Source organism: Monodon monoceros, unplaced genomic scaffold (assembly GCF_005190385.1).
Source record: "Monodon monoceros isolate NGI ecotype Baffin Bay Population unplaced genomic scaffold, NGI_Narwhal_1 Super_Scaffold_6, whole genome shotgun sequence".
In the NCBI taxonomy this organism is placed as follows: domain Eukaryota; kingdom Metazoa; phylum Chordata; class Mammalia; order Artiodactyla; family Monodontidae; genus Monodon; species Monodon monoceros.
In genome coordinates, this window is record NW_021703783.1 from 100,463,760 (window position 1) to 100,477,423 (window position 13,664).

Here is a 13,664-nt window from a genome sequence, read left to right on the forward strand (position 1 = left end):
TCGTGTCTCCACCGTCAGTCAACATACCGAACAGTTCTTAAACCATAAGGATCCTTTGTGTTGCCCTTTTATAACTACTCCCACCTTCCTCTGGCCTCTATCCCTTCACCCATCCCTAACCTCTGGCAACCACTAGTCTGTTTCATTTCAGAAATTTTGTTTTTTCAAACTGTTATTTAAATTAAATCATATAACATATAGCCTTATGGCTTTTTTTTCTAGCATACATCCCTGAAGAGTCATCCAAGTTGTTGTATGTATCAGTAGTACATTCGCTTTTATTGCAGTGTGAGTAGTGTTCCATGGTGTGGATGGAACACAGTTTGTTAAACCATTCACATGTTGAAGGACATCTGGGCTGATTCCAGTTTTGGGAAATTATCAATAAAGCTGCTGTTCTAATAATTTATATTCTTTTTACTTTTTTTTTTTTTTTAATTTTTATTTTTGACCACGCCGCACGGCATGTGGGATCTTAGTTCCCCACCAGGGATCAAACCCATGCCCCCTGCAGTGGAAGCATGGAGTCATAACCACTGGACTGCCAGCGAATTCCTTATATTCTTTTTTTAAATCTATGTATAAGATCATACCATCTGTGATTAATAACAATTTTATTTTGTCCTTTATAAATCTTACACTTTTAGTCTCTTTTTCTTGCCTTGTTGCATTGTCTGGAACCTTTAATACATTGTTGAATTGAAGTGGTGATAGTGGGCCTCTGTTTTATTTATTGCCTCTGAGGAAAAGCTTTCACTGTTTTACAATTAACTATGTTGTTTGTTGTGGAGTTTATTTTGTTTGTTTGTTTGTTTTGTTTTTTGGGTTTTTTTTTTTGCGGTACATGGGCCTCTCACTGCTGTGGCCTTTCCCGTTGTGGAGCACAGGCTCCGGACACGCAGGCTCAGCGGCCATGGCTCACAGGCCCAGCCGCTCCGCGGCGTGTGGGAACTTCCTGGACCTGGGCACGAACCCGTGTCCCCTGCATCGGCAGGCGGACTCTCAACCACTGCGCCACCAGGGAAGCCCCATATTGCTTTCTTTTTAAGAATTTTTGTATCTGTGGCCATCAGTGAGATTGGCTTATAATTTCCTTTCCTTTTCTTTTTTGTTTTTTAATTTTTAATGGGGTATAATTGATTTACAGTGTTGTGTTAGTTTCAGGTGTACAGCAAAGTGAATCTATTATACATACACACATATCCACTCTTCTTTAGATTCTTTTCCCTTATAGGCCATTACAGAGTATTGAGTAGAGTTCCCTGTGCTATACAGTAGGTCCTTATATAATTTCCTTTTCTTAAAGTGCCCACATCAAGGTTTTGGAATCGAGGTTTTATGTCCTCATACAATGATATGGGGCATCTTCTCTCATTTTATGTTCCCTGGAGGAGTCCTGCATAAGATTGGGGTTATTTTTCTTTAAATTTTTGATAGAATTCACTAGTAAAGCCTTTAGAGCCTGGAGTCTTCTGTATGGGGAGGCCTTTAATTAGAGATTTTGTTTCTTTTGACACTCTAGAACTCCAGATTTTCTCTTTCTTTTTGTCAGTTTACGTGAGTTTTTCAAAGGAATTTTTCATTTTTCCAAATTTACAGAAATTGGCCTAAACTTGTTCCAGATAACCCCTTGTAATGGTGTTTATATCTGTAGGGTGTGTAGGGATGTTTCCTGGAGGCTTCTCTGCTGTTTTCAGTCTTTCTCTCTAGTCTTTCTCTCTAATCACGATTTTCAAAGAACCCCCGCCCCTGCCCCCCCACTCCCCCCCCCCCCCCCCCACCCCTGTTGCCTCTCTTCTCTCTCTTTCTCCTCCTTCGCCTCCTTCCCTTCACTTCTGGCATGAGGATTCTGGCATGAGGATGGTTGGGATCCCTTGCCTGTTCCGTGTCCCCATTGCCCCCAGTAGAGTCCTGGGTCTGTGCAGTGGCCTGGACTCGCAGGCACCTCGTCTCTGTGGCCAACTGAGCCGAGCTTGCCAACACGTGTCCAAGAAGGCCTCTGCCTGGGCTTCTCCCGTCCCTCTGCGCTCAGGCACCACACCCTGTGACTGCACACTCAGCCAGCCAGCCGCGTCGTGTCTTGTCGGCTCTGGTCACCAGCCAGCTGCACCCCTCCGCCTCTGCTTTTCTGAAACCTCAGTCCTTTCCCTTCAGCCACCTGTGGGGCCTGTCAGCTTTCCGGGTTTGTGTCCCCTGTCCGGGAGCTGTCAGTGATGGCCACCCCAGGCTCAGCTCTGTCTGCACTGGTCATTTCTGCTGGGAAGACTTGAGCTGGTGCATGTGGAGCGGTTGCTGTGCCATCGCACTCGGGTGCTGGGGCTGCACTCGTGCCCAGTCTCGGTGTGTGGCAAACTCCGCCAGCCCAGGGTCCTCTCAGGCCCCCACCGCCTCGTGGACTTGCCTGTGTTCAGGGCTCTGCCTGTCATTGCTGGGGGGGCAGCGGAGGGGGCTTTCTTACAACTCTTTCCACGTCTTTCCATTATTTCTGCTCACTGTTGTTGAAAATGAATCTTTCCCATGGCAGTTCTTGGGGGCAGCATCTCCTGGTGCTCAGGGTCTGCCCCGCTCACCTCTCAGGGGCTGTCTGGTTGCAGGTGATTGTGTTCTTGAGGAAGAAGGACAAGTTCATCAGCCTGCTGTTGAAGCACATCGGCACCTCGGCCCTCATGGACCTGCTGCTGCGCCTGGCCAGCTGTGTAGAGCCCGCCGGGCTCCGGCAGGAGGTCCTGCATGTGAGTGTGTGGGCCCCTCCTCCCTGGAGCCCCTCCCCGTCTGTGCGGGTTCTGCACATTCTCCGAGTGTGGAGTAAGTGCCTCCTGGTATGAGGAGGCTGGAGCTGGTGAAGCAGCACCGGGGTGCCCAGCACCCCAGCTTTCCACCCCGCAGGACCTTCCCCTCCTGATGAGAACCGCTCAGGGGTTCTCGTCAAGGCTTGTATTTGAGGCTGGGTCTGGCATCTGCACCTTTTCTCTTGTCCTGCCTCAGTCCATTCATTAGCAGAGAGCAGAAGTGGGCTTCCTCACTTGTGCCCCACCCCCAGGGCTGCTAGGTCTCCATTGGGCGCTGGTCCTGTGCCCGAGTACGTGCCCGAGAGGAAACAGTCGCCGAAGAGGATTCCATGCAGAGAAGTTTCGAAGACCAGAGTTGGCCTGTTGTTTGTCCTGGAGCATGTGCCTGTGTCTTTCCTGACAGTATTCACAGCGAGAGGGGCTCCCCATAGCTCCCTGAGGGCTTTCCCAGAAAAGGGGAGGGTGCTCAACCCCAAGAAGCCCAGGAAATCAGTGCCGGACAGAGTCTGCTGCTGTTGGACAGGTGTTGTTTGTAATGCAGCTTAAGATAGAATAAGTAAACCATTGGTCTGGAATTAGGTGACAGTTGTCGCTCTCGGACTCATAACCCGGTTCGTTATGGAGCGGCCTCCCACTGGGAGTTAATCATAGCAGCCGATGTGGCACAGTGAGAGCCGCGCGAACTCAGCCGTTGCTGAACGTTAGCGGGAAGCCTGCCCTGACTACACTGAGCCCGTTTTTGGGTAAGGAAGTGCGTAGAGGAGCCGGACTGACCTGGAAAGGCCCGGGCGCTGCAGGGAGCAGCTGGGCTGTGTGCTGGGAGAGCCCCACCGGCGCGGGTGGCTCCAGGCTCCACTTCGGAGACGTCCTAAAAACAGAGCTCACGTGTGTTTAAGAGTCTGGACCATTAGGGCATGTGGAAGGGGATCCCCTCCTTTACAGTCTTTGGGTCACTCCAGAATTCGGCCACTGCTTGTGCTTTCAGGGTCTGGGTGGACGCACGTGTTGGGTGAAGTATCTCTGTGCCAGAACCTGGCGCGTGGATTTCTGTTGCACTGAAGGCCTTTCCTTCCATTTCGTCAGGTGTGAGCGGAGTCACTTACAGGCCTCCTTTTCCCTTTCAGTGGCTTAATGAAGAGAAGCTCATCCAGAGGCTCGTGGAATTGATCCACCCGAGTCAGGATGAAGATGTGAGTATGGGCCCGTGGACCCCACCTTTGAGCAGGCGCCCCTCGCTCAGGGCTGGCGGAGAGCGCTCTCCACTGCTGTCTGAGGGGGCAAGTCACTCCTTTCCTCAGATGCTCTTCCTTTAATCAAGCACTGACTTGCAGACTTTTTTTTTCTAAAATATAATACATACATGTTATAAAAAAACAGTCTGAATAGAATTGTATGTTATCTATGGCTGAGTAACAGATGACCCCAAAACTTAGTTGCTTATAACAGTAAGTATTTTTTATCTCAGTTTTTATGGGCCAGGGGTCACAGATCCTCTGCCCAGGGTCTCTCACAAGACTGTGGTCACCTCAGGGCTCAACGAGGGGAGGGTCTGCGCCCAGGGTCACCGGTGGCTCTGCAGGACTCAGTTCCTTATTTTATTTATTTATTTATTTGTTTGTTTGTTTATTTTTATTTCTTGGCTGTGTGGCATGTGGGATTTTAGTTCCTTGACCAGGGATCGAACCCACGCCCCCTACCCATACCCCTTGCGTTGGAAACACAGAGTCTTAACCACTGGACCACCAGGGAAGTGCCAGGACTCAGCTTCCTGAGGGCTGCTGGCTGAGGCTGCCCTTGGCCCCATGCCCCCCGGGCCTCTCCGCAGGGCAGCTCGCAGCCTGCTGCTGCGTCCTCTGGGGCAGGCACCTGACCTACAGGTGACAGTCCTCGCCAGCGTGCCGCCGCCGTGAGTGCTGGTTCTAGCCTGCGCTCGAGGAGATGGGGTCTACAGGGGCGTGAGCTCCGGAGGGAGCGTGTGGGGTGGCAGTGGGTCTCCTCTCAGCCCCTGCCCGCTCCTTGCGGTATCACAGTTGAGAGTGTGGGGAATATCCCGATAGGCCTTTTCCTACACGTGACAACTGCACACAGCTGCACACGCACGGTCTCCTTAGCACTTTGGAGAGCGGTGGTCCTGACTCATGTCTGAGCCTTTGCTGCTGCCTGGCTGTGCTGTTTGGGGCTCTTTTGGCCCACGGGCCTGGCCAGGCAGCCGGGCAAGGATGTCTGTGCTTCAGATCTGGGAAGGGAGATGCCCCTCCACCAGTGTGAACGCTGTGAGCTGACTGGCCCTTTCCCAGTCCTCGAGGCAGCTGGGAGGTCGCGGAGGCAACCTGGCTGCTTTCAGTCTTGCCTAAAACAGTCACGAAGCACTTCCTTCAGCTCGGTTTCCCGTGGCGCGCACGTGAAGGCTGCTTGTTAGGTGCTCCCTGCGCCGAGCCGGTGGCTGAGTTTCTCTCTGACCCTGTTCATCTGCTCCACAGACTCAGCCCACGTGGCTGGCAAAGGCACCGAATCAGAGGTTCTGAATTTTTATGGGCTTAATGTTTCTCTAGAAAAGTTGAGTCCTTTATTTTCTCTGTAGCAACTGTCCTGTTTTCTTGAGCTCACAGGACCCACCCTGTGTGTTAATAGCCACTTGTTGTGTCAGTACCACAGACACACTCGCGGTGTCTGTCTGAGGGTATAGAACGGTGTCTGCGTGGCGTGCTCGACCGTCGAGGCCCCGTGGGAGCTCTTGGAGGGCGGCCAGATCTGCGCCCCACGGTGAGAGGCAGGCCAGGCTGAGACGAGCCGCCTTCAAGTCCAGCGCCTCAGCAGACCTGCCGCAGCAGCCGCTCTGACTGTGCGGCAGGCCGGCCCTGAAGGCGGCTCTTCGTCCCTGTCCTTTCAGAGGCAGTCCAACGCTTCGCAGACGCTCTGCGACATCATCAGGCTGGGCAGGGAGCAGGGCAGCCCGCTGCAGGAGGCTCCAGAGCCAGACCCCCTCCTCACGGCGCTGGAGTCGTGAGTGTGGGCTGCGGCACTGGGGGGCCTGGGCTGAGGGCCAGGGACACCGCCACCTCCTCTGATCGTTTCTGAGGAACTCGCCCCGATCCACAGTTAACTTGATGGGCCTCTTTCTCATGGGAGGTGTCTCCTGGCAGGTTCAGAGAATGCGGGCCCCCGGGGCAGCCGTGTCCTAAAAACCCTGGGTGCGTGGCCTGAGCCCCGAGCGGGGCCTCTCCGGGATTCAGGGTGCTGCTCCTTCGGCGGGGGTGGGGGTGGGGTCTGTGCACCCCCCGCCAGGCAGTGACCTTGCGCGTGTCCGACAGGCAGGACTGCGTGGAACGGCTACTGAGGAACATGTTTGACGGCGCCCAGACCGAGCTCTGCCTCGTCAGCGGGACCCAGGTGTTACTGACCTTGCTTGAGCCCCGGCGGGTGGGGTGAGTGTCTCCCGAGAAGGAGAGCGCTGCCACTTCAGTGACGGAGGCCCAGGGGAGCGGCCGGGCGTGCTGTTTGTGCTTTTAATGTTTCTAATGATGCAGGTGATCATGGGGACAGACTCTCCTTGTTGAAAAGATATTGACGGCTGTAAAGTCCCCTTTGACCTTCGCCATCAATCACATTCCCACCTCAGCCCAAAGACACCCCCTGTCGCCAGTTTGCAAAGTGTTTATAGACGTGTGTGCAGAACAGGCACGGCCAGTGGGCTTCCCCAAGGACTTTCCCGATGAGTACCCCCAGCACGTGTGTGTGTGTGTGTGTGTGTGTGTGTCTCTGTGTGTATGTGTATGTGTGTATATGTACGCGTGTGTGCGCGCGAACGCACGTGTGTATGTTTGCATGTGCACTTCTGTCTGCTCTGTCCTGTCACGTGCCGTGCTGGTGGTCTGATTCCCAAGGAGACTGCAGTTCCCTCATGTCCTCGCTCTGGAAGGAGCTTCACTGTAGCCCCCAGCACTGATAGCCTGTGCTGTTTTTTTAAAGAAAAGGAACAACCAGAAAATAACAAAAAATTGACTTAATCTCAATGGTGAGATTATTAGCAGTTTCCTTCTCTCCCTCTGGTACCCAATACATATTTATTAGTTTATTACCTAAAAAGAGAATTATGATGTTATCATCGTTTAGTTAGAAACCAGAATATTGCTTATTCATCTTTATGAGCCCAGGAAGGCTGGGCCCTTCCCGCAGGAAGTGGGGACTCTGGTGAGTGCCTCGCCTGCGATGCAGGGACAGTGTGACAATGCAGAAAACAGATGAGCCGGTTCATTCTCTCTGCTTTTTTATCCTTTTATGTGGCCTCTTTTATCCTTTTATGGCCAGTCCTGTCTGTTTCTCAGCCGAGGAGTGGGGTCGACAGTGAAGGTTTTCAAGGTGGGAGGAGGGAGCAGAGCTGCTTTGAGGGTGTGACGCCCACAGCCCGTCAGGGCCATCACCTGGGCACGGCCCCCACCCCCATACGGTCAGCAGCCTCCCTGGAGACGACAAGTGGGCACTTCGGGAGGGGGTGTGGTGTAATGGGACTAGTGTCCCCGTGTCCAGCTACCTCTGGTCCACAGGATGGAGGGCTTGCTGGACTCCTGCTCTCAGGGACTGGACAGGCTGTGTGCCGTCAGCTCCGGCGTCCTGCGCGGCATCGAGCCACGGCTGAAGGACTTCCACCAGCTTCTGCTCAGCCCGCCAAAGGTAGGTGCCCCGAGCAAAGGTCGGGGGCTCTGAAGACCTCGTGGGCCGGGTCGCTTGCAAGGCAAAGACCCCACTCGCCACCCAGGATGACAAGCGCACTCAGACCCCATCTGCCGAGTGTCCATCTTCTCTTTGGAGAGTTGGACGGTTCGCCACTCCCCCCCCAGGCAACTCCTGCCTTCTGACAGGGGGCTGTCTGAGAGCCCGAGTGCACTGGAGACCCAGCCTCTTGAGTTGGGGGCACCCAGCCAAGGAGTGAGGGGGTCCCAGAGGAGACCCTTTGCTCAGCTGAGCAGCGGTGGTCACGGTGAGGAAGACCCAGTCCCTCTGCACCTCAGTGCCCCAGGCACAGCCCCTTCGCCTCTCCTGGTGCCTCTCTTGGGCACCCGCCGTGGTCTACTATACTGTTTCTTACATATATCAGCTTGTGGTCTGCCTTCCCCACTAGAAAGGAGGACTCACGAAGTCAGGGATTCTGGAACATTCTGCTAATGAAAAGGTAGATGCACTGTACTCCGTGTGTGGGATCACCCCATCTCACGAGGCCACCCTTGTCGTCAGTCTCCTCCGTCTTATACGCTGAGGTCACATCCCTTCGGCTGGCAGGCTGAGACCAGAGTGCCCTAGGCACCCAGGAGCAGCGGCCCACCCTCACTCAGTCTTGTGAGCCCTGAGGGGAGCGGTGGGGCTCTTAACCTGACTGACCCCTTGTTCCCTCCTGCAGACCACGTTGCCTTGAGGACCCCTCCCCGGCTGGGCCACGTCATGCAGCAGCGGCCCTGGCCCTTCGACCAGGGTCAGGTCAAAGAGAAGCCCACACATGGGTGGTGATCACACCGGTCACAAGGCTCTAACTGGGCAGTCCTTTTGTGTTTGCAGAAAGCAGCGATCCTGACCACCATTGGCGTGCTGGAGGAGCCCCTGGGTAACGCCCGCCTGCACGGAGCTCGCCTCGTGGCCGCCCTGCTGCACACGAACACGCCCAGCATCAACCAGGAGCTCTGCCGGCTCAACACCATGGGCTTGCTGCTGGTGAGCGGACACCTGCCCAGCCTGGGACCTCAGCGCCCAGGTGAAGGCCTGCCCGAAGGGAGGCTCTGGTTCGGTCCTGGGGCAGGCACAGTCTGTGCAGAGACCACGTCCTGCCCCCCAGGCTTGACGCCAGGTCACGGGTGAGGCGCACCGAGTGACGCTGGGACCCGCCTCCGTGTAGGCTCATGCAGGGCTGCCCTGGAAGCAGAGGGAGCCGGTAATATGGTCCCTCCCCTTTCTGATTTCTGCCTTAATAGAGAACTTTGAAGCTCTTCAGCCTAAAACGCCCTAAAGAGCTGCTCCTCGTCCCCACAGTAAAGGCAGAGCCTATGGGGAGCTCCTCTGGTGGGCATGCCCTGGGGGTCTGAGGGAGGGTCTGCAGGCAGTGACCACAGGGCGCTGCTGACAGGGAGGGGACCTCGCTCAAGCTGTACACCGAGCTCATGCATCCCCAGCCTTCTCCTCAGCCTTGCCCCTGGGCCTCTGCTCCCAGGAAGCTGAAATATCCTGACATTTAAATCTCAATCCCAGAAGGAGCTGCCTTGGACCTGGGCCTGAAGGACTGCCTGCCTCAGGAGTCCTTCCAGTGTTTGGAAGTCACTGGGCTCTGCTGTGACTGTAGAGCCTGGATGTGGGTCAGAGGGCGAGTAGGAAAGACCTCACTCATTTCTTTTCCTCTCCTCCGAGAAAGTTCTCTCTCTCCCACTCCCCCTTTCTACTTTTCACTTATTGTGGCAAAATATATGTAACATGAAATACACCATTTTAATAACTTTCAAGCATATGGTTCAACGTTCACGTTGTTGTATAACCATTACCACGATCTCCAGGACTTTCTCATCTTCTCCAGCTCTGAGCATTAAACACTCGGTCCTCATCCTCCCGCCAATCCCCAGCCCTGGCAGCCCACCCTTCTACTTTCTGTCTCTATGGATCCGACTATTCCAGGGATTCCTATGTAAGTGGAATCAAACAGTATTTGGCCTTTTCTGTCTGGCTTATTTCACTTAGTATAATGTTCATCCATGTGGTAGCATGTGTCACAATTTCTTTCCTTTTTAAGGCTGAATGATATTTCATTGTATGGATGTACTGCGTTTTGCTTATCCATTCATATGTTGGTGGACAATTGGGTTGCTTCCACATTTTGGCTATTTTTAATAATGCTGCTATAAACATGGATGTACAAATATCTGTTTCAGCCCCTGCTTTCACTTCTGACTACATACCTAGAAGTGGAATTGATGGGTCATACAGTAATTCTATGTTCAACTTTTTGAGGCACCCACACACTGTTTTCCCTAGTGGGTACACTGTTTTACATTCACACCAGCAATGTGTGAGGGTTCCAATTTCGTCACTAACACGTGTTTTCCATGTTTTTGATAATAGCCATCCAGATGGGTTTGAGGTGGTATCTCACTGTGTTTTGATTTGCATTTCCTTAGTGATTAGTGATGCTGAGCATTTTTTCATGTGCTTTTGCTGGCCATTTGTGTATCTTCTTTGGAGAACTGTCTGTTCAAGTCCTCTGCCCATTTTTGAATTGGGTTGTTCGTTTTTTTGTTGTTGTTGAATTGAAGGAGTTCTTTATATATTCTGGATATTAAGCGCTTAGATACATGATTTGCAAATATTTTCTCCCATTCTGTGAGTTGTCTTTTTGCCCTCTTGATGGTGTCCTCTGACGCACAAAGGTTTTCATTTTGATGAAGTCCAGTTTATCTGTTTTTTTTCTTTTTTTTAATTAATTATTTTATTTATTTTTGGCTGCGTTGGGTCTTTGTTGCTGTGCGTGGGCTTTCTCTAGTAGCAGTGAGTGGGGGGCTGCTCTTAGTTGTGGTACGTGGGCTTCTCATTGCGGTGGCTTCTCTTGTTGTGGAGCACGGGCTCTAGGCGTGCAGGCTTCAGTAGTTGTGGCTCGTGGGCTCTAGAGTGCAGGTTCAGTAGTTGTGGCGCACGGGCTTAGTTGCTCTGCGGCATGTGGGATCTTCCGGACCAGGGCTCGAACCCTTGTCCCCTGCATTGGCAGGCGGATTCTTAACCACTGCGCCACCAGGGAAGTCACAAGTTTATCTGTTTTTTCTTTTGTTGCTTGTGCATTTGGTGTCATACCTATACCTAAGAAATCATTGCCAAATCCACTGTCATGCAACTTTCCCCCTGTGTTTTCTTCTAAGTACTTTATAGTTTTAGCTCTTTCGGGTCTTTGGTCCATTTTGAGTTTGTATATGTATGCAGTGTAAGGTAAGGGTCCAGCTTCATTCTTTTGCATGTGGATATCACAGCACCATTTGTTTTGTTTCGTTTTTTGAATGTAAGTTTCATGTGTAGGTTATATTTCTACTTCTTTATACCCTATTGCATGCTCACCACCAAAGATTTAGTTTCCATCTGTCACCATACAGCTGATCCCCTTTACCCATTTCATCCTCCTCCCTACCCCACCCCTTACCACTGGTAACCACTACTCTGTATCTACGTGTTTGTTTTTGTTTGGTTTGTTTATTTTGTTTGTTTTTCATTGATGAAATTATACGGTATTTGTCTTTCTCCACCTGACCTACTTCATTTAGCATAATACCCTCTAGGTCCATCCATGTTGCTGCAAATCGCATTATATCATTCTTTTTTATGGCTGAGTGATACTCCATTGTATATATGTACCACATCTTCTTTATCCATTCATCTGTTTATGGGCATTTAGGTCATTTCCATATCTTGGTTATTGTAAATAATTCTGCAGTGAACATGGAGGGGCATATATCTTTTCAAATTAGTGTTTTTGTATTCTTTGGGTAAATACTCAGGAATGGAATTGTTGGATCATATGATGGTTCTATTTTTAATTTTTTGAGGAACGTCCACGCTGTGTTCCACAGTGGTTGCACCAGTTTACATTCCCACCACCAGTGCACAAGGTCCTCTCTTCTCTCCATCCTCGCCAACACTTGTTATTTCTTTCAGCACCTTTTGTTGAAAACGCTATCCTTTTCCCACTGAATGGTCTTGGCACCCTTGTTGAAAATAAATTGACCATATGTGTGAAGATTTAGTTCTTTGGATTGTTTATCGTTAGTGGGAAAAAAATGCAACAGAGTTTTGAGTGTTGATCTTGTATCCTGGAACTTGGCTGAATTTGTTTATTTGCTCTAACAGTTTATGTGGAATTTGTACAGTTTTCTGCATACAAGATTGTATCATCTGTGAACAGAGATAATTTTATTTCTTTCCAATTTAGATGCCTTTTATTTTTATTTTATTATTTTTTTAAATTTTTAAATTTTATTTTTTATAAGCAGGTTCTTATTAGTTATCCATTTTATACACATCAGTGTACATGTCAATCCCAATCTCCCAATTCATCCCACCCCCACCCCGCTTGGTGTCCATATGCTTGTTCTCTACATCTGTGTCTCTATTTCTGCCCTGCAAACTGGTTCCTCTGTACCATTTTTCTAGGTTCCACTTATATGCATTAATATACAATATTTGTTTTTCTCTTTCTGACTTACTTCACTCTGTATGACAGTCTCTAGATTCATCCACGTCTCTACAAAGGACCCAGCTTCGTTCCTTTTTATGGCTGAGTAATATTCCATTGAATACATGTACCACATCTTCTTTATCCATTCGTCTGTCTGTGGGCATTTAGGTTGCTTCCGTGACCTGGCAATTGTAAATAGTGCTGCAGTGAACATTGGGGTGCATGTGTCTTTTTGAATTATGGTTTTCTCAGGGTATATGCCCAGTAGTGGGATTGCTGGGTCATATGGTAATTCTACTTTTAGTTTTTTAAGGAACCTCCATACTGTTCTCCATAGTGGCTGTATCAATTTATATTCCCACCAGCAGTGCAAGAGGGTTCCCTTTTCTCCACACCCTCTCCAGCATTGGTGGTTTGTAGATTTTCTGATGATGCCCGTTCTAACTGATGTGAGGTGATACCTCATTGTAGTTTTGATTTGCATTTCTCTAATGATTAGTGATGTTGAGCAGCTTTTCATGTGCTTCTTGGCCATCTGTATGTCCTCTTTGGAGAAATGTCTATTTAGGTCTTCTGCCCATTTTTGGATTGGGTTCTTTGTTATTTTAATATTGAGCTGCATGAGCTGTTTATATATTTTGGAGATTAATCCTTTGTCCGTTGATTCATTTGCAAATATTTTCCCCCATTCTGAGGGTTGTTTTTTCGTCTTCTTTGTAGTTTCCTTTGCTTTGCAAAAGCTTTTAAGTTTCGTTAGGTCCTATTTGTTTATTTTTGTTTTTATTTCCATTACTCTGGGAGGTGGATCAAAAAAGATCTTGCTGTGATTTATGTCAAAGTGTTCTTCCTATGTTTCCCTCTAAGAGTTTTATAGTGTCCAGTCTTACATTTAGGTCTCTAATCCATTTTGAGTTTATTTTTGTGTATGGTGTTAGGGAGTGTACTAATTTCAGTCTTTGACATGTAGTTTCCAGTTTTGCCAGCACCACTTATTGAAGAGACTGTCTTTTCTCCATTGTATATCCTTGCCTCCTTTGTCATAGATTAGTTGAGCATAGGTGTGTGGGTTTATCTTTGGGCTTTCTATCCTGTTCCATTGATCTATATTTCTGTTTTTGTGCCAGTACCATACTGACTTGATTACTGTAGCTTTGTAGTATAGTCTGAAATCAGGGAGTCTGATTCCTCCGCTCCTTTTTTTTCCCTCAAGACTGCCTTGGCTATTCGGGGTCTTTTGTGTCTCCATATAAATTTTAAGATTTTTTTGTTCTAGTTCTGTAAAAAATGCCATTGGTAATTTGATAGGGATTGCATTGAATCTGTAGATTGTTTATGGTCATTTTCACAGTATTGATTCTTCCAACCCAAGAACATGGTATATCTCTCCATCAGCTTGTGTCATCTTTGATTTCTTTCACCAGTGTCTTATAGTTTTCTGAGTACAGGTCTTTTACCTTCTCACGTAGGTTTATTCCTAGGTATTTTGTTCTTTTTGTTGCAGTGGTGAATGGGATTTACCCTTAATTTCTCTTTCTTTTGTTGTTCGTGTATAGGGATGCAAGAGATTTCTGTGCATTAATTTTGTATCTTGCAACTTTACCCAATTCATTGATTAGGTCTAGTAGTTTTCTGGTGGCATCTTTAGGATTCTGTATGTATAGTATCATGTCATCTGAAACCAGTGA

General features: G+C 49.4%; 1 protein-coding gene across 10 annotated transcripts in view; it reads left to right on the forward strand.

Moving 5' to 3' along the window:
- Window positions 1–13,664, forward strand: part of PPP6R2 (protein phosphatase 6 regulatory subunit 2) — an 83,334-nt gene that overhangs the window by 53,816 nt on the left and 15,854 nt on the right. For all 10 annotated transcript variants that reach the window (XR_003791153.1, XM_029205758.1, XM_029205754.1 and 7 more), the window contains 6 exons: window positions 2,595–2,732; window positions 3,914–3,979; window positions 5,680–5,792; window positions 6,101–6,214; window positions 7,334–7,460; window positions 8,340–8,492. Coding sequence is in view for 9 of the 10 variants with exons in the window: in XM_029205758.1 (XP_029061591.1) it covers window positions 2,595–2,732; window positions 3,914–3,979; window positions 5,680–5,792; window positions 6,101–6,214; window positions 7,334–7,460; window positions 8,340–8,492 (711 nt within the window). In the remaining variant the exon portion in view is untranslated. The remainder of the gene's footprint in view (window positions 1–2,594; window positions 2,733–3,913; window positions 3,980–5,679; window positions 5,793–6,100; window positions 6,215–7,333; window positions 7,461–8,339; window positions 8,493–13,664) is intronic.